The following is a 24,828-nucleotide window of genomic DNA, read 5'->3' on the forward strand; positions in this document are numbered from 1 at the left end:
TGTTTTAGCACTCTGTTGGATTATTAGCCCGCAAAACAAGTTCACCTTGATCTTTTACATTAAACATAAAGTAGCTCAGGGACAAAATTTGACGTAAATCTAAACCTGTGATGTTTCCATCTAAAGAAGGCAGAAATAAAACGGAGTTTTGGGCTAGATTATGACAAAACATCACAAGTGCCAGAAACACAAGTCTTGAAGCTCTGTCGGTCAGGAAATATGGCAAGCGCCTCTCCTGAACAGAATCAAAATCACTGCTCAGCCGTAAACCACAGCAACCCGCTGATGCAGGGCAACCTTCCCACCCTGACCTTATCTGGAAAGATCCGAGTGACAGTTACTTTCTTCCTTTTTCTACTCTCTACAACTTTTAATGCTTCTTTCTTGTTGAAACTTCAGAAGTGGACTCAAAAGAAAGAGAAAGGGAGAAAGCTTTCGAGAATGAAGGTGCTTTTAAAACATCTGACCTTAGCCAACCTGGTGGAGACTCTGATTGTCATGCCACTGGATGGAATGTGGAACATTACAGTCCAATGGCATGCTGGGGAGTTTCTCTGCAAAGTCCTCAGCTACCTGAAGCTTTTCTCCATGTATGCCCCAGCCTTCATGATGGTAGTGATCAGCCTGGACCGCTCCCTGGCCATCACGAGGCCTCTAGCTATGAAAAGCAATGGCAAGCTTGGGCAGTCCATGATTGGCTTGGCCTGGCTCCTCAGTGGTATCTTTGCTGGACCACAGGTAAACCATTATCACGAACTTGTTAGGATATGGCAATCACAGATTTCCTATCTCAACTTGACTACTGTATTGTATTATCGCATGTCAAAGGCAATATTGTATTATCTTTGAAAGCTTGGACTCAGGGAATTAGAGAGTAGAGTTTAATCCTGGCTCTTACCTTGGGCACATCTTTTAACTTCTCTGAGTTTCAGTTTCTTCATTTATAAAATGGAGGCAATGCCTACTTTACGCAGCTTTCATGAAGATTAGATGAACAATGTATTAAAGTGTCTAGCATAATCTCTGGTACATAGTAAATGCTCCTCAAAAAATGTAGCTATTGTCAAATTTGACCTCATCCCCATTTTATCCTTTCATCTAGTTTTCTATTCACTCTGATTGAGATGGTAAATGGAGAGAATCTTGAGGAACTGTGAAATTTGCATAGGTAGAAAGTGCTTATAACTTGTCTCATTTGGGAGTTCTTGAGCAGAAACTATTCTGTCACTGTTGCAACTTAGAATTATTCTCAACTAATATGTTGTAGTGGGAAATCCTGGGCTTTTGAAATTTGAATATTTCTCTGAGATTGACTTGAGCTTATCTGGAGGTAGCCTAGACAGCAACAGGCTGTTAGCAAAATTAGGATTGTTGGTGTAGGCACAAGGCTTCTGGTACAGGCAGATATCGCTCCAGATTGTCCTCATCAGAGGCAATGAAAACATTTGCTTTAAGACATAATGCTACTGATATAAAGTCATTGTATAAGCACAGGTATTTGGAAAGTAGTTGGTAAGCTGGGATACTGACGAAGTCTAAACAGAAGTAGAAATAGGTTAATTTGAGGCTAAGTTGGTTGAGTGTTTGACTCTTGATTCAGCTCTGGTGGTGATCTCAGGGTCATGGGATCAGCTGAATCTGTCTTCTTCAGCAGTCATATCTCTGAAGAAAAGGACACATTCTTAGAGATAACAAAGATTCTTCAACAACAGATAAAAAAGTTGTCCATATGCTTGTAAATGTACTATATGATGATGAACCCAGGGTACAAGGATGTGTCAACAGGTGACGTCCAAGTTAACCAGAATGTTTCAAAAACCAGCCTCTACAAATGGAAGTGATCTACACATTCTACATGAGCCAGGTGGTTAAAAAAAAAAACACAAAGAAACAAAAACAAACAAACAAAAATCCTGCCATGCAGAACTCACTAAATATAGCAAAACACTAGGAAGTTGGATAACCAAATTTTCCCAACAATTTCTCACTTAAATAGGAAAAGCTAAAGTGTTTTGATTTCCATGGAGAAAAGCATTGTATAATGATTCTCACAGTGAATACACAAGAAGAGGTTAAGTAAATGTGTCTCTCAAAATGAGGTTATTTAGCTAAGGCTTATGCCTGAAGTTTTCCATTTTGTTTCTTTAAAGTAAGAGTGCTGCTTATTTATTGATTTTCTTAGGGAAGATAGGCTCTTCAGACTGAGTCTGATACTGATGAAACAAAGAAACAGCCCTCAAAGAAAATGTAATTCAGTTGTGGAGACAAAACTTATATAAAACTAATATAACTATATACTGAGCACTTTTTTAAAGATTTTATTTGTTTATTTGACAGAGAGAGAGAGCACAAGCAGGGGGAGAGGTAGAGGCAGTGGGAGAAGCAGATTCCCCACTGAGCAGGGAGCCTGATGTGGGACTCGATCCCAGAACCCTGAGATCATGACCTGAGCTGAAGGCAGACGCTTAACTGCCTGAGCCACCCAGGTGCCCCTATACTAAACACTTTCAAAACCTCTTACAAGTGTAAGAAGAAGAAGAGATGAGTAAGAGTTGAAATGGGGAAGGAATGTTTTAAGGTTAAAGGTAGGATAATTTGAGTCTTTTAAGATGGATGGTATTTGGATGGAAAAAATAAGTCAAAGATCACATATATTTTTCAGCAAGAGTTGAAAAGTGTGATTAATTTTCACAGGAGACTTGTCTGGCTGAAGCAAAAGGTTGAGGGGTAGGACTAGCAGGAAATCAGATTTGATGGTTGCTCCCTTTTCTTTCACCTCGTAGTGCACGATTTGTCATAAAACATCATGATTATGTATTTGCTTGTCTTTGCCATTAAGGCATACACTCTTAAGTGATGGAGACTGTTATGCTCAACTTAATTAATATTCACAGCACCTAATAAGAAAACTAGCAAAAATAGAAATTTAAAAGGTTTGGATAATGTGATTTCTCTTCAGATCAAATAAATCCTTCACTTTCTCCTTAAACAATAAGTTTGGATGAGTGAATCAGTGAATGAGAGGTATGATGGACCTGTGTTATAGAAGACAGTGATAACCAGGGGAAATTCTGAAATTAACATGGGAGCCATAAATCCTCCATAAATTCTTTGTGAGTCCTGGGCAAGAAATAAAGTGATTTTTTTTAAGAAAAATACTATAAGAAAATTTACATAGACCCAAACAGATGCAAGACACAGAGAAAGCTTTTCCAGCTTTTCTGGCAATGAGGTGATTAGGTTGGTGGCTAGGGTAGTCTCAGAGAAAATTGATTGTAAGAGGGACATTTCAAACAAACAAACAAACAAACAAAAAAACAAAGCTTGGCAACAAGTTGGATTTAGGGAGTTAATAACCAGAGGGTGTAAACTACAGCTCCAATATTTTTAGCCAAGGAGTTTTAATAGTAAAACCATTGAAATAGGCAGGTAGGTTGAGAAAAGGAGTGTTTGTCTACCTGTTTGTTTCTCTATCTGTTTGAAAGGGGAGGGAAGGCAGGCTCTGAAAAGAGCTAAAAACATTTGCTTTAAGACATAATGCTACCGATATAAAGTCATTGTATAAGTACAGGTATTTGGAAAGTAGTTGGTAAGTTGGGATACTGACGACATCTAAACAGAAGTAGAAATAGGTTAATTTGACGGGCTGACTTGGTTGAGTGTTCGACTCTTGATTTCAGCTCTGGTGGTGATCTCAGGGTCATGGGATCAAGCCCCCCTTCGGGGCTCCGTGCTCAGCAGGGATTCTGCTTGAGGATTCTCTCCCTTTCCCTCTGCTCCTCCCTGCACCCCCCCACCACAATGCACACTCTCGTGCACGCACGCTCTCTCTAAAATAAGTAAATATTTTTTTAAAAGAGAAAAGAAATAGGTCAATTTGTGATATCAACTGAAATGCAAACCAATAATGTCAGTCTCCTTTAAAGGACTATCGCAGAGGCTAAAAAATACATTGCTTTATTAATTCAATTATTTCCATCTAAATATATCACAGCAATAATAGAAAGATAGTGTCAAATACTTATCTATCTTGATGTAGTAAAAAGAAAATATAAAATTAAATTTGAATTGTTTAGGATGTTCATCTAATAGCCTGACCTCAAATATATTACTCTTCCTGAGAGATTTATGTGAATATGGGCCAAAGAAAATGATGGTACTATTTTATGGTGAAACGCATGACTCATCCTTACTTTCAGCAGCAGATTAAATTTATAAAGCACTTTACTGAAGTTTCCTGAAAAACCTCATTCTGTGCAGTATGTAACAGCCATGTTACTATCCCCATCCCGCGTATCAGAGAAAGTACAAAGAGTACCTTTGAGAGCAATGGCGTGCGAACCCTTCTGGCAGTAACCCAAAGTAAGAAATACATACCACATAGAGACTTTGCCTGTCTGTCTCTCATACACCTATAACTGAGGAAATTTTTCATAAAATATTCAACTCTGTTTCTTCTCATTTTTTAATGTTGATTGCAACTACCGATGGGTACAAGCTGCAGTTCAGGGACGCCCGGGTGGCTCAGTCGGTTAAGCGTCTGCCCTCGGCTCAGGTCATGATCGCAGGGTCCTGGGATCGAGTCCCGCATCGGGCTCCATGCTCACTGGGGAATCTGCTTCTCCCTCTGCCTCTGCCTGACACTCCCCCTGCTTGTGCACTCTCTCTCTTTCTGACAAATAATAAATAAACGAAATCTTGAAAAAAAAAATCTGCAATCTGAAGGGGTTCGTTAACTTCCCCAAAGTCACTTGGGCTGTTGGACTCGTGTCTTTTTATTAAGTCCAGGTTTTCTTTTTATTAGAGCTCTCTGCTATCTCTCTGAATAAAAGAGGTTTTAATCCCATGACTAATGTTACACATACTTAATGGGAAAGATGAGAGATTGAAAGGGCTTCTTATTTCTAGACTGTGGCACATCACAAGTCCACCTTGTGCTTCACCATGCTCTCGGATAAGCCCACTGACAAAGGTGCATCCTGCAGTGGCCAATTCACATTATAAGGATGACTTTAATAATCATCCTCTGGTGAATATATTGATCATCTGTTACTTGAGTAATTGAGTAATTCTGTGATGGTTTGAGGATACGTTTTCAGAAGTTTCAGCATAGCCTAGCTGAACTGTCAAACTTTTTCCTAATAATGGAAGTTTTTAAAAAGCAAAAATCCTACCTGGAGCCCCAATAAATACATGAAACATATAAGTGGAGCTGTTTTTGCTGAAGAGGGATAAGGGAGGCCAGTCTTCTGCTTGGGCATTCAGTAGCCCCACTCCCGGTCTCTGAAGACCTTAGATCTCCCTGCAGCAAAGCTTGGAAGGCAACATAATAGTAGAATTGGCATGAGTATTGGATTTAAACAAAGTTGGTTTTAAATCCTATTGCTGTCTCTTACCATCTCTGTGGCTCTGAGTAAATTACTTAACTCAACTTAAAAGAATAGTGGTGAAGAATAAATTGTAAAGAATAAGATAGATAAAATCACCTAGTACAAGGCTTTATACTTAGACACTCCATTAATGTTCATTCCTTCCTCTCCTCCTGTTTTCATTCCTTTGTTCATAATAGAGTTTTTGAAGTCAGAAGGGACAATAATAGGGAAATACGAGATGAATATTAAGTGATTCTTCAAGAGACAGCAAAGAGAACTGCGTACATGAAGATTGATTATTTCCGATTTCTCAAAATTATAGCATTCTGACTGATAAGTCAGTTTTGCCAAACTACCTCCTAGTTACCAGCCTATCCTACTCTTTCTGAAAGCTATATACACCAAGCATAATAATTCAAGTCCTGAAGGTATTATCTGTCACAGTAAAATAAAGTTGGAAGGAAGGAAAGAAGGAAGGGTGAGAGAGAAAGAGGGAGAAAAGAAAAAGGAAGGGGAGGGAAGGAACAAACATGACCCAAAAGAAAACCTGCCCTAAGACTATGTGTGGCTGGGCTGGTAAGTACACGCTGAGGAAAAAAACATTTCCTGAACTAGGGGTGTTCATATCTCATCAAAAACCACATGGTTTCCAACGGCACTCATCTCCCACCACAAGAATCATTTGCAGAAGTTGACAACATTAGTTTATCTGTGATAATATGGAGCATTCCATGCTGACAGCATTTAAATTCTGTCGCTAACCCGGGTTGGGAGGCAAAATATATGAGACATCCTTTAGTCTTTGGTGTAAAGATATATGATCTGAAGATGTACAGAGGCTTGCCTTGACACACAGAATGCACTTGATTGGACTAGAATGTACTTCTGAACTTGACAAACAGCTTAAACCCAATCAATTCCCATAACACATGTACAATATGCCACGAACTATACTGAAACATAGGAGTAGCATACTAATAGCATAAATAACAACAATAAACACAAATAAATAAATAACAACAATGATGAGAAATATTCATTTATGGAAGATATAAATACGTGTCAGGAATTGTGCTAAATCCTTTTGCATGCGTTATTTCGTGTAAGGCTCCCCCAAACCCTATATATTGTATACAGTTATTTTATTCATACGGAAACTAAGGTTAAGAATGTTCTATAAAATGCCCAAAATTATAGTCTAGTAAGTGCAGATGTTAGTACATCCAGTTAACTCCATCCCCAGAGCTTTTAGCTACTACGCTCTATCACACTACGCAATATTGTCTATTTCTTTTTTTTCCTGTAGGAGACTAGAGAAGGAAAAGGCAGGAAAGTCTTAAGTTGAGAAGAGATGTTTAAGAGCTATCAGGAAAAAATATATGGTAAATATTTATAAATATATAAATAAATACATATGAATACACATTTATAAGTTGTGTGTCTTGAAAATTTTATAATAATAATGGTTACAACTTTTACAGCACTGTGTGCCAGGCATTATTCTAAGTGCTTTGCAAGCATTAACTCATGTAATTGTCTTGACAACTCCTAGCGGTAAATACCATTAATATCTCCATTTTTATAGAGGAGGAAACTGAAGCACATCATCTAAAGATAATTACCACTGGAAAAGATTAGTGATAATGTAATTAGTCTGGGGTAAGGTGAGGGTTAAAAACAATACTCTAAGAAGCATCTGCAAATGACTCTAAAGAAGGAAAATAGATTGCTCTTGTTTATGGCAAAATAAAGCAAACACTGATGAGAACTGGGGCCAAGGATGAGAAAGGAGAAACTAAGAAATTAAAGAATTATAATCCAAGGACAAAAAAAAAACATTGGAAGTAAAGTGGATCCCTACCATAATCACTCCAATGAACATGGCCTTGGAGCACAAAATAAGCTAGGCTCAGCTTACTCATGGGCAAGTAAGATTCTGAGTTACCATAACACTCTACTGTATCACTCTTTTAGAACTCACAACAGTCTTCCTTATGTGACAGGTGTCACATACACACTATAGCTCCCCCACCAAATTTTAAATTCTCTGAGAGCAGGATATATCTGGTTCATCTTTTATGACAGACAGCACCTAGTATAGTTTTTGACCAAGTAGTTGCTTTAACAATAAGCATTTGGAGTGCCTGGGTGGCTCAGTTGGTTATGCATCAGACTCTTGATTTCAGCTCAGGTCACGACCTCAGGGCCGAGAGATGGAGCCCGTGAAGGGCTCTGTGCTCAGTGGGGAGTCTGCTTGAGATTTTCTCTCCCTCTCCTTCTGTCCCTCCCCCACACCCGTGCACATTCTCTCTCTCTCTCTCTCAAAACAAAACAAAAAAAAATAAGCATTTATTAAACAAAGATAACCATTAGCTTAAATCATGGCCCTATTTCAAAGTCATTTTATTGAAAGTTTCATCGTTATGATTTAAAAACATGAAACATTAAAGTGAAATGTGGCAGAGCAGTGCAAAACAGAAAGTCAAACTTGGGTCATCCGGGCCCAAGTATGATTGGGAAGATGGGGAGAGAAGTAGCTAAGGTTTTAAAGAAATACTAGATTCTCAGGTTCTTTGTGAAGTAACCCTCCTAAAGACTTCAACTCACAACATCTGTGGGGCCAAATTAAAAACTAAATTTTAAATAAGGTCAGGTTGCAAAGAAGTATGGAAAATTTAAAGGGTTACTTTGTGATGTGGAAAAAATTGGTCTGGATTGTAAAGTAGAATTAGCTGAATAGGTGTTTGAGTTTCTGAACTTCAAATTTGATTATATGATTATTGGGCGCCCTCTAGTGGATTAATTTAAAAATACTATTTCGCCCTTGAAAAAAGATCTGAAACTGAAAATCAACATTGATTACAAATAAAAGATACAGCATTATATTTTATATTATGTTTACTATATTTTATTTATTGCTTATCATATTTATATTTTATTAAATTTTTCTACTCTACAAGCAAGAAAGTAAATATAGGGGTTTTTTTTTAAAGGCACACTCTATTCCCATTCCAATACCTCAAAAAGGAAAGAAATCCTGGGCCTGTGGAATTAATTAAATTAAATTAAAATTTATTTATTCAATCAAAAACTTTAAAAAATAAATACTGTCCCTCATTTGCTTAAAATTTTTAAAATCCTGTAACATTTTGTTTGAATTTACTATTAGTTTTACAGTGCTTGGGCACTCTTTATCTTTTGATTTTAATAATGCATCATAGTAAAATGAAGTTTCTCAGTGGAAAAGCTTAGAAATGACTGGATAAGAAGTGTGCTTGATAAATGGGGAAAGAATGAGTAAATGTCTACTAGACCTTCTTTTTGAAAACTACTTGCAACGTTTGTTTAATAGTTGATACAATTTGTGATTTAAAGAAAAACATAATTTCACACTTAAAGAAAGGTTACAAGAATCATACAAAGATTTCTGGAATACCTTTCCCTGGGCTTCCCCAAATATTAACATTTTACTGCATCTGTTTATTTGCTTCGTCTCCTATATACATTTTTTTTCTGAATTGTTTAAAAGTAAATTCAGATATGATGTCCCTTTTAATACTTCAATGTATTTTTTCCAGCACATACTCACAGTACAAGTATCAAAATCAGGAAATTAGTACTGAAAAAATACTATTATTTAATCTATATAACTTATTCATATCTCACCAATTGTCCCAGTGATGTCCCTTTTAACAAAAGAAAATCCAAGGTTATGCATTGGATTTAGCTGCCACATTTCGTTAGCCTCCTTTAAATTGGAACCATTCCTCAGCCTCTCTTTGTGTTTCATGACATACACATTTTTGAAGAGTGCAGGCCACTTATTTTGTAAAATGCCCCTCTAGTTGAGTTAGTCTGATGTTTTCTCATGGTTAGATGTAGGTTATGTACTTTAAACAGAAATACCAAAGAAGTGATGGTGAGTACTTCTCAATGCATTATAGGGAAGCAGCTGCTGTCCATTGGTCCCATTATTGGCAATGTTAATTTAATTATTTGGTTATTTCTCTACAGTCAAGTTATTAATTTTATTCTTCATAATGACTAAGTATCTTGAAATTAGATACTTATAAATCATGTAAATACCCTGCTTTCCTCAAACTTCACCCATGTTTTTATTATCCATTGATGATTCTTGCCTGAATCATTTATTATTACCATTTGGTAATCACTACTTTCATTATTCCTTATACATTTATTAGTTGGCTTTCTACAATCATAAAGAGTTTTTTTTCCCCTCCCCATTTCTTTGGTGTTATTTTTTTGTAATGTATATCAGCATGGACTTGTGGATTCTTCCTTTATTCAACAGTTAATCATTCTTTTTTATCAGGGCTTTGTTTTTTGGTTTTGGGGTTTTGTTGTCAATGTTGACACTGTCCCACATTTTCTTTCAAGCTGGCTCCAGAGCTCTTCCTGACATGCTCCTCTATTCTTTTAGTACTTCCTGGCTTTTTGGCACAAGCTGTTCCAAGCACATATTGTAGTTTGCCTATGCCACCCTTGGGACTCACTCACCCACTTCTCCAATGAGCTCTGGTTCCTTTTGGTAGAGAATAGCATTTAGAAAACAAGACCTGGGTACGAGAGTGCTGGATGTGCTTCCGGCCAGTAGGATGTCATTGTTCCTACGCTCCCAGCAGACAGAGCTAGAAAATAAGTACACACCCACAGACACGCACACGCACACACACACGCACACATGCACGGAAATCTACATGGAGATTTTCCTTACTCTTTTTCTGCAGGTGTATAGCACTCCATTGTGTGGTCCACTGGATTTTATTCAGCTACTGTTCTCTGAATTGGTATTTACATTATTTTCAATGTTTTTCAATTACAAACAATGCACCAATGAATATCTTTGTGCCTATGTATTTTCATATAATGGAAGTAGGAGTGTATCTTCAGAGTAAATTCCTAGATATCAGATCGCTGGGTCAAAAGTAAATGAAGATGTAGTTATGCTACTTATTGCCAAATTGTCCTCCATAGGGATTGTGCCAATTTGCATTCCTACTAGCAATGTGGGAGAGTATTTTTTCCCCACAACCTGGCCATGAGAGTGTGTTGCTATCTTTCATTTTTGCCAATCTTGAGAGTAAAAAATGCCATTTCAGTGTAGCCTTAATTGGCATTTTATCACAAATGAGGTTGAACATCTCTTCATATGCCGAAAGGCACTGCTGTATCTTTTTTTGTGAATGGTCTATTCATGTCTTTTGACCATTTTAATGGGGTTTTCTGTCTCAAAAATAAAATTTAAATATGTATCTTGGGGCACATTCTGTTAGACAAAGTTTTGGGTGCTGCAGATATAATGATAGACAAAATCACTTGCAAAAACCTAACTCAGCATAATTGCGTCTGAAATTGAAATACGAACAGTGTTTAAATTCTTGGTTGATTTTCTGCTAGGTTGAAATAATTTCCAAAAAAATCCAAAATCCTATAGATCCATTCACATTACCCAAACATATTTTAAGTAAAGATCCACTTGCAACTTTTCACTGAAGCGCCAAAGGGACAGTATCAAGGTGCTGAGCTGTCGCTTTGGGCAACATGTTCAAAGGCCTGCAGAATACAGAAGGAAAAATCTTTCAAGAAAACATGCAAATACTGTTTGAAAGAAAGTAACGCCATTTTTCAGTTTTTTTTTTCTTTTCTCATACAGTTATATATCTTCAGGATGATCCACTTAGCAGACAGCTCTGGACAGACAGAAGGTTTCTCTCAATGTGTAACACACTGCAGTTTTCCACGATGGTGGCATCAAGCCTTTTATAACTTCTTCACCTTCAGCTGCCTCTTCATCATCCCTCTTCTCATCACGTTAATCTGCAATGCAAAAATCATCTTCACCCTGACACAGGTCCTTCATCAGGATCCCCACAGTACGTATTCCTTAGATTCGGTGTTAATCGTGGGTAAACAGGTTTTAAAACAGCAATATTCAACGCAGAGTGTCATGTACTAGGTGCCAGATATTATTCTAAGCAGTTTGCATATTTAATATTCACAGTAACTCCATGAGGTAATACTTTTATTATACCTCTACTATCCCCAGTTTACAGATGAGGTTATTTGGTATCTCCCAATGTTCCAAATTTGTACCATGAAATTAAAAACGAAAGAACAATTACCTCATGTTACCCAGTATAAGCATCAGCAAATTGCTCCTGCTGGGCCCACCACAACACTATACCAAACACCTGATTTCTAGAATATCGCAAAGCACACCTCGTTAAAAAATAGTCGAGACTCATTAAAGTTAAGCGGTTCCATTTCACACTCAAAGCTCCTATTCCACACAACATAACTGTGCGCGTGTGTGTGTGCGTGTGCTGGTGTGTGAAATGCTGTTGAATATGTCATAGACTCTTTCACCTGAATCTTTACAGCTGTGGTTTGCCTTTTTTCCATAATCTTGGTGCGACCTCGAAAACTAAAATTTATAAATTTGCAAAGTAAATATGTCTATGTTGGCATGACATCCAAAAGACATGTTACCAATGGCATGGCACATAAGTTATACATGGTACAACTTAACAGGAAAATCATCTCATTTACTGTAGTGTGATTACTCTCAGCAGATACTTTCTCAAGGAGATAATTATGGTACTGTCCTCTCGAACTGATACTTGGGCAGTTCCCAGAACAAAAAGTATTTGATGCTTTTTAAGAAGTATACTGCAAAAACATTTGCCCTCAAAATCTTACCCCAGAGAAAGTCAGTTCTGTAAGGGATATCTAAGAAGGGCACATGGAGAATAAGAAGATAAACCCCAAATAGGGATTAATCTGAAAAAAATGCGAGCTAGGCAGAAGCAGAGAATCGAAACAGAAGAGGCAAGGAGCAATAGTTAAACATTACTAAGACAGATTTAGTTAATCAATCTTTTCTTTATTCAACCAATATGTATTAAGTACTCAATATTGCTGGAAATGGTGATAGATGTGGATACTGTGGTGGATAAAACAGCCCAGTAACTATCCCACTTTCATGGAGTCTACAGTCTAGAAGATAGTAAAACAGTAAACCAGTAATGAAATGTGATGATATCTCAAAATAGGTGGAAGGACAGTTATGTTACAGGAGGCTCAACATTTTTTCAGATTCAGCCCCTGTGCTAAGCCAAAATGCTTTTTTAAATGTGTTCATTCCTACTGATTGCTTTATTACTTATGTCATTAAAGTTTACAGATATTGAGGATTAAATGAAATAATGTGTGAAAAGAACAAGACCCATAGCAAGGTACACAGTAAATGATAATTAGGTTTGTATGACAGAAATCTACAACTAATCTGTACTCAATAAATTACTGATTTTAACAATTCTAGTCAAAAATTGATTTATAATTAAAATATCAGGCATGTAAATCTTTTCCTCCGTGTTTCCACTCTTTTGTGATCAATGAGTAAGAAGTTGCAGAATGGCTACTTCTGAAAAGCATGATCTAGTTCCCTCAGAAAAAAATATAGCATGTGAAGGGTATTTTTTATTTTAAAATAGCAGTTCTGGATTATGAAATACAAGAACAGATTTTAGGTACTTTAAAACTGCAGTTAAGAACTACGTGCTCAATGTCATGCAAGCTGCCTGTTAGAGTCCACATTTCCATTAAACTCCAGTGAATTTACACACACACACACACACACACACACACACACACACACAGCCCACATACACCACATATATAACACACACACACCATACACATACCACACATACATGTGAACTTTAAATGATTTACTGATATGAAAAGGGAAATTATTTTGAATACCATAGAGAGAAGCACATGGTTGAGAGATAAATTTGGACAACACACTTTCATCCATGCGTGATTCTCATCATCCATACTGTCAGAGATACTCAGATAGTAAGTATAGTTCTGTGTAAATACATAATTGAATTCAGCTCAACTTTAGTGTACTCTCTTAAATTTATGTTTTAAGAGTTTGAGTACCCACACATTTCAAATCCAAATTAATTCGGTGAAAATTTACTTTTAAGAGGACTGTCATCTTTAATCTTCTCTATTCATTATATGACATGGTGGAAAACTTGGAACATGAATATCCTTTACAAACAAATTTTCATTATTAAAAATTATTTAAAAATAATGGAAATCTGTTCCTGTTCCACTAATTAGTTTTAATTAGTGACCCTTCCTTTTTGTCCATTTTGGTTTTGTAATAAAACTGGTCTTTATTTTTTTTAATTTTATTTTATTATGTTATGTTAGTCATCATACATTACATCATTAGTAAAACTGGTCTTTAAACACCTACTTTTTTCTCTATCTAACAGAGTTACAACTGAATCAATCCAAGAATAATATACCAAGAGCTCGGTTGAGGACCCTAAAGATGACAGTTGCATTTGCCACCTCATTTACTATCTGCTGGACCCCCTACTATGTCCTAGGAATTTGGTACTGGTTTGATCCTGAAATGTTAAACAGAGTGTCAGATCCAGTAAATCACTTCTTCTTTCTTTTTGCTCTTTTAAATCCATGCTTTGATCCCCTTATATATGGATATTTCTCTCTGTAATTGATAGACTATGTAAAAAGTCATACAAAGAAGAGCAAGGTAGTGAATTTCATCAAATGGGAATAAGAAACACAAAGGTGGCAGCACATTTACATACAAACAAAACAGAGTTTAAGTTTATATTGACATCCTTCTTTTTAAAATCACATTGTCAGAAACTCAATTGCAAATTAAAAAAATACAAACACAAAGAAAAAGAAAATTCAAGAAAAATAATAAAATATTCCCTCATAATCATAAACTTTTGAATTAATGTCTGCCCTTTCTGGGCTCCTATAACACATTACATAGGTTTCTTATCACTTTCTCCTTGTCTATTAATGCATAAATATTTAAAACAGCCATGGCCTAAGGCAAAGAGATTCCAAAAAGTAAGGCTGAGAAACCATAACACAGTCGTAACCTAGGCATGTCTTTGAGAGTTTTTTCCCAAGGGGCTTGGCAGCAATTACATCTTATGCTACAATAATATCTAAAGCACAGAGAGAGTATTTCCTCTACCCATAAGATCAATCTTCCTTCTTCTGGTTAAAAAATAATGCAATGAATCTATTTTTTTTTAATTTCAAAAGCATTCTGAAGTTTGAAGTATTCAGCAACCAACTCACCATCCATTCCACCGTAGTTCTCCTTCATCCCAGTCTTTACATGGAACAGCATGAAGTGCCTTCATAAAAAGGGGAGGCGTAGAGGGATTAGTATTTGGACAGGGATTAGAACATTCCTCTACGCTGCATAGTCAGTGGAGTCTGTGGTAATTAACTGTAGTAATAACATTGTTTTTAAATATAATCAAGAAAGACTGATTATGTTTTATACATAATATGCCCTCTGTTTTAATATGACAGATTTTTTCTATCTTCTGATTTTACTAAATCCATAATCCAAAAGTCTCTGAGAAAAACAAATAAGAAATCAAACAAAAGCACAAGTGAAAAGATATTTGATACATAAGAGGAACACTGAAAACTACAGTTTTAATATATACAGGTCAAAGAAACCAACGAAGTATTGAAAAAAAGGTAAAGAAAAATTGTAAATCTGTAACTAACTGATATTCACATTCAGGGGTAAGGGTTTCAAAATATGTGGACATGACACCTCTTTTAATTCAGGACTGTTTCTACCTGTTCCATGAGAAAGGGGGAGGATGAAAATTATGAGAATATAATATACATGACAAGAAAAGTTTGTAAAGGACTTTAAAGAAATTCAGCCATCATTTAACTTCTTCTTAAAAAAATAGGTAAAATACTATTATATTCATGTGGGATATGTAGTGCCACTCAAAGATGAAATGTAATTTCAAATTTTCCAGAGCATTGTGGGTCTGTGGAAAGTAAATTACTAATTAGACTAATGGTAGTCTTTCCTTATTTTCCTCTTCTCACACATACTCTTCAGTGTATATGTGTGTGTGTTTCCACATCCTACATTATTTTCCAATTCCACTTCCACTGATCCTGTTTGTCACCATTCAGCTCCTTCCTTTTACTCTTTCATTCATATTTTCTTTTTTACTAAGCCCATACCTTTAATTAATCAATCCATGTGCCTACTCTATAGCTGAATTGGGCAAGGCTCAAAATTGTAACGTGCTAAAATGCTCAAAGTTAACTTTTTAAGGCATGTATATTGATACCAAGATTTAATAGTTCTACCAGATGACACAATATTATCGATAAGTCACAACAAAACCAATCTTCTTTAATCTTTATCATATACTTATTCCTAAGATGGTAACAATTCTTACTTCCAGATTTAAAGGCAAAACAACACACATGTATAAGATATAATTTAAGGGCTTTATTGGATATGTGTTTAATGAACACATATGTCAGCCTGGCTCTTAGATGTTCAAGAAACTTTTATTTAGATGTGTTCTCAGGCATTTTTTGATACATTAACTAAAGAGCTATTCAAAATTTGGTGCAGGGGTTTATAACCTATGGTCCATGCACAAAACTGTATTTCAATGCAACTGCTTTTATTTCTATTTGTATTATTTTATGCATTTAAAAACATTATCCTGAAAGGGGTTTATAGGCCAAACAAGACTGCCAAAGGAGTTCATGTCACAAAAAAGGTTGAGCCCCTCATCGATTTTGTATAAGAAAGTTTGTAACAATAAAATTGTATCAGGACGTATTCATTTTAAATAAATAAAAATCTTTAAGGGGGGGCACCTGGGTGGTTCAGTCAGCCTCAGTTAAAGCATCTACCTTTGGCTCAGCTCACCATCTCAGAGTCCTGGGATAGCCCCACATCCCTGCATCAGGCTCCCTGCTCAGTGGGGAGTCTGCTTCTCCCTCTTCCTCTGTGCTCTCTCTCACTCTCGCTCTCTCTCAAGTAAATAAATATCTTTTTAAAAAATGAATGTATTCATTTGTTTATATGCATGCATAATAATGTTAATATTGAACTGGATTGTTTCAATTTGGTTACTCACCATTTCAGACTTAGAAATTTTCTTAAGGCTCAATATGTTCTGGGGGCACCTGGGTGGCTCAGTTGGTTAAGCGACTGCCTTCGGCTCAGGTCATGATCCTGGAGTCCCAGGATCGAGTCCCACATCGGGCTCCCTGCTCAGCAGGGAGTCTGCTTCTCCCTCTGACTCTCCTCCTTCTCATTCTCTCTCTCTCAAATAAATAAATAAAATCTTAAAAAAAAAAAGGCTCAATATGTTCTAAGATACTTTTCAGAAATAAGTATATTATATAAATATTGTGGTCCATAAATTATAATATGGATATATAAATTAAAATTTATAGCTCAAGGGGCGCCTGGGTGGCTCAGTTGGTTAAGCTACAGCCTTCGGCTCAGGTCATGATCCTGGAGTGCTGGGATCGAGTCCCACATTGGGCTCCCTGCTCAGCAGGGAGTCTGCTTCTCCCTCTGACCCTCTCATACTCTCTCTCTCTATCTCATTCTCTCTCTCAAATATATAAATAAAATCTTAAAAAAAGTCTAAAAAAAATAAATAAAATAAAATTTATAGCTCAAGGGGCGCCTGGGTGGCTCAGTCGTTAAGAGTCTGCCTTCGACTCAGGTCATGACCCCAGGGTCCTGGGATCCAAGCCCCGCATCTGGCTCCCTGCTCTGCGGGGGGCCTGCTTCTCCCTCTCCCACTCCCCCTGCTTGTGTTCCCTCTCTCGCTGTGTCTCTCTCTGTCAAATAAATAAATAAAATCTTTAAAAAATAAATAAATAAAATAAAAATTAAAAAAAATAAAATCTATAGCTCAAAAGGTAAATGTGGCTTTAAATTAAAGATATACCATTCAACAGAGAATATTCAATATTTGATATTACAGTCATTTCCTCTATTTCCAATCATAATAAAAGATGAAGATTCCTTGTAAAAAAAATGGATATACTCTGTAGAGTGAATCCAATATATAGATAATTAAGATTCTATCCTGGCTGTCTCCTTTATTTAACATATAAAACTGGCTATAATTTGGGTTTCCTCTTGCAATTCAATTTAGTAAACAAATGACAGAAATGAATGACAATGAATTGAAGAAAGATTGCACTAATTCAATTTCAGCTTAAGAAACAGAGCTATAACAGTTAAGAAGGAAAAAAAAATACTGGAAGAGGAATCGGTATCACAAACATTACTTTCTAAGGAGCATATATCAGTATAAATGAGTTAGGAATTTCCTTAAAGTGACCTGGTCTCAGAATTTACTTTGTAGTCATAAAGATAATATTTATGGGCAGTTAAAATATGTTTAGAATTTCATCTATTTTAACCTTTAGCCTAGTTTCAGATGTTGAGCCAATTCTTTGAGCTTTTCTAATTACTATAAATTGTGTCCATAGGAAACTAAATGAAATAAGGTAGAGTTTAATCTCTAATTAAAATTAATTTATTTAAATCTTCAATTTAATTGTTAGAGTTATTAAGTTTTAAAAATCAAATTTAGAACTATAAGCCTAATTTTTAAAGTTATATAACATATAAAATGCGTGTATAGGAACAATAGAAGAATATATGTAAAAAGTATTGATATTGTTATCTCTAGGTGGTTTTTTTCAATCTTCTTTCTTGTGAATTCCTACAATTACAAATTTCCAGAATGAACATATGTTGCTTTCATAATGAGAAAAAAATAATAAATGTTATATGTGTGTGTTTGTATGATTTTACATGTCACTACTTCTGTTAGAATGCTTTCTGCTGTAGTAAGAAACGTCAGACTAGAAGTGACATGTTTCACCTCATGTTACAGGATGTCCATAGGTGAGCTTGCAGAATTGGTTAATTCAGAGCTTTGAATCATTCTCTCTGCTTCCGCTAGGCTTTCCTTTCACCATCAGAAGTTAGTTGCCATTCTAAGTCTCAAAAGTAAAGCATGGCTCCCTCTTCCCCAGAACTTTCAGCACTTCCTTTTAAATTGGCTAGAATTGGAACACATAGCCAATTCTAAACCAATCACTAGCAAAGGAGAGGGGAATTACCTTAAACAACTTAAAGGTATGTTTCATTTTAGGAAGGCAGGGCTCATTTCCTTGAATATTTAGCTACCAGATAACAAAAATAAAGAATGTACTTCATTTTCTCCCTCTCTCTCTCTCCCTCTCCCTATCTCTCTGTTTTTCTCTCTCTCCCCCTCTCCCTCCCCTCCCTCTCTTTTTCTCTCAGTGCTATCTCTTTCTTTCTCCTAAGAGCAGAAGGAGAATGTTTTGGAGGTCAGAAAGCAGCAGTAACTCCACTACCAAAATAAAATTGAAACTATGTATACCACAAAGTTTAAATAGCACACAATTTAATACAAAGCATACAGACTAACTACCGTTACCAGAGCATAGTAATTGCATAGTGATTGTAGTCCTGAGGGGAAAGAACAGATTTCATTATTTTCCACAATCTAAATCCAAACGTTTTAAACTCCAGTAGTTGCAATCTTCAGTAGATGCAGAGCGTGGTTTCTGCCCAATTATTTACTTTCTTGGGAACTCTTGGTCCCTGTTTTTTGTTTGTCTGTTTTAATCATTCATTCCACTAGGTAAGAAATTTTCATATGTTTTTAAAATTCTGGCCATCACTTCAGATCCAGAGAATAACTGTCAGATAAATTAGTAACTAAATATGCGGCAATCTAAAGCAGATTTTCCATGAAGCTAATAAAACTTAACTTCAAGTTCCTTACTTATTCAGTTCCTGCCTGAGGCCCTGGGAAAGATGTCTTCACAATGTCATATATTTTTATAAAATTCACAAAAATAAGATACTATAATTGCAATGGGTCAAGACTATCTCTTTCCCTCTTTATTCCCCTCTGTTGCACTCCTCCCCTCAGATGAGGCAGCATTGGGATGGCCATGGATATCTTTAGGATCCAGCCAAGGGTGAGTTAAAATAGGAATATATTAACATTGAATCTAGAGGGATATGATGTGGCTCTTGGTCACTTTCACGTACAGTTAAGTCACTGCTAACTATCACAGTAAGCTCTAGGCATAGTACTAGATGAAATATCGGTAACCATCATACTGATTTATCTATCACAGTGACAGGAAGGTGTAAGGTCAGAAGTCATATCATGATGTAAATGTGTCTGGACATATGGCACCAGAACTATGTGGGTCATGGAGGGAAAACAGGGTATAAAATGTACAGAAGCTGGTCTATGGAAAATTTTTCCAATCCTCAGGAAATACTTTACACCCTAAAGTATTTCCCAATAAATCACAACTTTGTAGAATCCACTCTGAGGGCAGACAGAACCTGTGATTTGCTTCCAACCATGCTTTACTTATGGCGATGCTCATGGGGTGTGACTCCCTCAGTTAGGCTACAATAAGGCAAAGGTGATGGCATGTCATTCCCATGATTATGTTATGTAATGTAAGACTCCATCTTAGCTGACTGGAACCAAATATTCCTGCTGCTCTTGAAAAAGCAAACAGCCATGCTGTGAACTATCTTTGTAGAGAGGATTTCATGGCAGAGAATTGTGGGCAGCCTCCAGGACTTATGGGTAGCCTCCCACGAAGGCTGGGCCCTCAGTCATACAAATGCAGGAATTCTGCCAACAAACCTGAATAAACTTGGAAGTGGATTCCTCCTTAGTTAATCCTCCAGAGAAGAGCACAGCCTGGCCAATATCTTGATTACAGCCTGATGAGATCCTGAGCAGAGGACCCAGTGTCACTCCAGGACTGTGTAGCCACAGAAGCTGTGAGATAAGAAATGTGTGCTGCTTTAAGTTGCTATGTTTGTGGTAATTAATTATACAACAATAAAAAACCAATTACTTCACATGTAAAATTATAAGGAAAAGATTTGGTCCTCAACAAGTCCTAGTCAAAATGGAAATTCTCTGCTCAAAAATATACTCAACAATGCAGCATATACAAATATAAATTCCCCTACATTTTTTCCTTTTTGACTTAAAATGTACAATGTATCTGAATTTCTGTTTGTAGGACACAAAACTATATGCAGTACTAAATACATCAAGTATGTCTGTTTTATGCATCTCAATATATCAGAGGTCATTACTAATAAAGAATTGTGAAGTTGAAAGAAAACTTGTATTATAAAACATTATTTGTATTTGTATTTTATTTGTATTATATTTGTATTATAAATTTGTATTATAAAACATTATTATATAAAAACATAATCAGGGAGTATGCATCCAAAATAGCTTAGGGAAAAAAGTATTTTAGATTATGGAAGGAATTAATGATTAAAATTATTTCATTATTTTTGTAGATTGATGTTTATGATATTTGTCAGCTTTTTGTAATTTGTGATTTCCTTTCTCATTCTAACACATTTTTTTCTTTTATACCCAATTATGTATTACAGAGAGCTCTCAAAATTGTAAAAACTTCGGGCCCCAGAAAACATGAATCCTCTGATAGGAAGGAACTAAACCCCTGCATTCTTTCTTTCTTTTCTTTTTTTTTTTTAAGTAGGCTCCATGCCCATTGTGGAGCCCAACACAGGGCTTGAACTCGCGACCCCGAGATCAAGACCTGAGCCAAGATCAAGAGTGAGATGCTTAACCGACTAAGCCATCCAGGCCCCCCACCCCTATGTTATTTCTAAGATCATTTCCACTTCCCAAATTTATACACTAGTTCTAGTAAAAGGATAAAATCTTATTTTCTTGCCAAGTTTGCCATCTTGATGATCTCTCCAGAAAGTTATACTTGCTAGAATGAGGTCCTGCCTCATACTTGCAATTCTAATGCCTCTTCTGATCATGCTTGGGACTGAAGTCTGTTCTTAAATCAGCTTTAACTAGGGAAGGACACGCTATCTGATTTCAGACATCCCAGCTGCAAATTATATGCCAGGCTGTGTACCAAAATTTTTAATGCTGCCTGCATTTATATATTTCTAATTATTATGCTCCACCCACCAATAGGATGTATCTTGCTATACTCCCAACTACCTCTTTCCCTATTATTAGTGGCTCCCCTGAACTTCTCATTATTTATCACTAAATATGTTAGATGTGTTCTACTTTCTAGGCTGTGCTTTCTATCTTTACTAACAGCTGGTTCCTCTACAAACAACTGCTTACCCCGATAGATGTATTTCCCAGAACTAGCTCCACAAAGTCTTCCCAAGTCTACTGTAGATAACAATCCCATAACTGGCTATCTGGCAAAATACAACCATTACCAGAACAGCACTTTCATGTTCAATAGAAATAGATCTCAGAGAAATACAAATGCAGAAACTGACTAAGACCCATCAGAGGAGGGCTCTCTCAACTTCTCACTACTAAAACTATAAACCTTCCTCAAGGACATCCTGTTCTCTGTATTCTCCTATTACAATGGAAGACTTCTCCCTGCTCCACTTAAAAGCCAATCCAACCCCCTCTGTTCTAGATACCGTTCCCTCTCTACTTTCAAGCACATAACTTCTTCAAATCTCTTTCCTACACCATCAATCTCCCCCTCTCTACTAAATCATTCCTATTGGCATATAAAAATACTTTATCATCTCACATCATTAAAAAAAATCCTCAACTATATATTTGATTTCAGCTTCACCATCCACAACCTATTTTTCTAGTCTTCACAGAAAACTTCTCAAGAGTTGTCCACATCCGATCGTTCCTCTTCCTTACTTTCCTTTTAATCTTCAACACATGTTCACCTGGATTCTGTTCCTTCTACTCCATTGAAACTCTTGTCCAAGGTCACCAAAGATCACCCAACTATCAAAACTAATGATGATTTCTCTATTCTTGACTTACTGTAATGCTCATCAATATTCAAACAATTGTCCATTCTCTCTGTAAGGAGCTCAGGTGGAGGAGGACTTCATCATATCTGGGAAAATACTGGAGTAAAGAGAGATGGAGAGAAGGTTTGACTTGGGAGAAACCACATGACAAGGAAGTGGGTCAGGTGATTGCCAAGCACAAGGGAGCTTCATGGAAGCTAAATTGATGTCTGAAGGCCATCCTTCTTCCTTCAACTGAGTAGGCGATCTATTGATGGTTTCCTTATCATTATCCAGTGATATCCTTCATTTTCAGATATTTGCACATCATCCCTTGATCATTCATGAAAATAGTTTTTGTCCTAAAAAAGTGCCCATCTGAATAATCACTGTGTGTGGAAATCCCACTTTTCATTAGTCTAGTACATTTGTAATTCTCCTGAAAAGGAAGAAGGGTAATTTTTTAAGAATTTGAGGAGAAAGCCCAGCATCAGTACTTGAGTGGAACTGGACAGTGATGAAATCCTACACCTATTCACTTCCCAGTTGAGACACTCTTCTTAGTTCTGTGAAACCATCCCCTCCTGGTTTTCTTCCTATGTTACTCACAGTTCTTTCTCAGTTTCATTTTGTGTTCCTTCTCTTCTACTTAATATTTATATGGGCTCAGGGCTAGGGATTCTTATTTGTCTGTCTGTCCTCTCTCCCTTGGGAGTGAAAGACAGAGAGAGAGAGAGAGAGAGAGAGAGAGAGAGAGAGAGAGAGAGAGAAACCTATATACCTATGTGCAAAGCATACATTAGAGCAAGCAGGTTGGAGCAGTGCAAAGTGTAGTCATAGGTCTGGCAACACCACAGCATACACATCATCAGGGAATTTGTTAGAAACGCAAATTCTCAGGCCCTACCCAGGCATACTAAACCAGAAACCCTAGGTGGGGTCCACAGTCTGTGCTTTAACAGGCAAGCCAGGTGATTCTGGTATGTGCTGAAGTTTTATGGCCCCTGGGCTAGAGTTTCTGGCTATCAAATCGAAGGTAAGAAAATAAGCCAAAGATGAGGAGGATCATCTGAACATTGTTTCAGTCAAGAAAAAAAAGGTGTAACTTTGGGAGGCAACTGCGTGTGATGGTGAACAGTGACTATGGCTGAATTTGGATCTCTTGGAACAGGGCTATGAATGTCCTCTTTTATAAAAGGGCTTTTTTATGAAGGTGACTTTATCCTCCAATTAGGGCAGAACCTGATGCACTTACAAGACATTGCCTAGAAAGCCACAAGGATCTGAAGCCCCACTTGGGGATTTTTAGGTTTGTTACCAGTTTTCTACCTGATTTTTAGGTTTGTTACCTGTTTTCTAATATTAGCAGAAGGTTAAAATTAGGAGCATCATTTTTTACATTTTATCTCCAGTCACTGTTGCATAAATAATTAAGTGAAATAAGAAAAGGGTCTTGGAAAATTATATTTCATTTTTAATCTATGATTTGTCTATTTATTGCTCTGTAGGCAATATTTTAAAAATATTTCAGGAAAATGTAATCTGCACATATTCTAATTCTTAGGCCACTTAAGAGAATATTCACATTTTGAAAAGGTTTATTTCCTTCACAAAGGAATTTCTCTGGGTTCTTCTAAATAGTTAGCTTCAAGCCAGTTCAAAAGCTATGGCAACACCTTTGGGCAAAGAAGCCTGCCTCAAAACTCGGGAGGCTGGCTGCTTTCCAATTATGTTCATGAAGGTCTGACCTCAGGACTCAGTACTTCCTATTCTTTTTGATAATCATGAAACAGGTGTTCCCATTGTTGGGATCTGGGCATAATATACTAAGAAAATACTCAATGAGGAATAAAATATCCTGGCTCTGCACCTCAATGATGTGAACCTATTCAAGACATTTAGCCATTTTAAGTCATCCTCAGTAAAACAATGGGGTTGTATATGTAGATGATTGTTAAATATCCTTCCTGTGCTAATATTCAATAACTTAGGAGTATAAAGTAAAAAAATACATGTTAAAAAACTCTAATTATAAAACACGACATAGATGTTATCTTTATAATTTATGATGTGAACTTTTTGAATTACAGAAATCCAATTGGCACTTTAGTTTTCAGGAAGATATTCAAACCATGTACACCTATATAATGATCAAGATGGGGAGATTTTAAATGCATTGTTGTATATTGGACTGGATCCAGAACAGAAAAAAATGACAGTGAAAAACTGGTGAAATCCAAATAAAGTGTGTAGTTATTTAAGAGTATTGTACCAATATCAATTTCTTTTGTTTTGAAAAATGTACCACAGTTATGTAAGATAGGGGAAGCTGAGTAAAGTATACAAAAATTCTGTCTTACCTTTGCCACTTTTCTAATTTTGAAATTTCTAAAATTATGCCAAAATAAAGATTTTAAAATAAATTATTGTGCTATGCCTTTGGAATATAACTACACGCATATACACATATATGCAGCACAGGGACACAGAAATATAGGAAAGAGACAGTGGGTCTTTGACAGATCAAAGTTGAGAAGAGAAGAGAGTCAGGAAATCACAAAATCAAACCACCATATTTTTTTAATATTTCACAAAAGCAACAGAAAAGAGAGCTCTTTGATGTTAGAAAAGTTTTACTGAAAGCTGTGAGAAAGGAAAGATAAACTTGGACAAAGAAAGTAAAAATCTGCCTTGCCA

At 36.4% G+C, this 24,828-nt stretch overlaps 1 protein-coding gene across 1 annotated transcript; it reads left to right on the forward strand.

The window, feature by feature from the left end:
• Positions 1 to 219: 219 nt before the first annotated feature.
• Positions 220 to 13,929, forward strand: GNRHR (gonadotropin releasing hormone receptor). The gene is made up of 3 exons (XM_028100781.1): positions 220 to 738; positions 11,047 to 11,266; positions 13,685 to 13,929. The coding sequence occupies exons 1-3, from the start codon at positions 220 to 222 to the stop codon at positions 13,927 to 13,929; spliced, it is 984 nt and encodes a 327-aa protein (XP_027956582.1).
• The last annotated feature ends 10,899 nt before the right edge of the window (positions 13,930 to 24,828 follow it).

This window comes from Eumetopias jubatus, unplaced genomic scaffold, assembly GCF_037043125.1.
Source record: "Eumetopias jubatus isolate StellerSeaLion01/CBP00866 unplaced genomic scaffold, mEumJub1_p1.0 scaffold_2, whole genome shotgun sequence".
Lineage (NCBI taxonomy): Eukaryota > Metazoa > Chordata > Mammalia > Carnivora > Otariidae > Eumetopias > Eumetopias jubatus.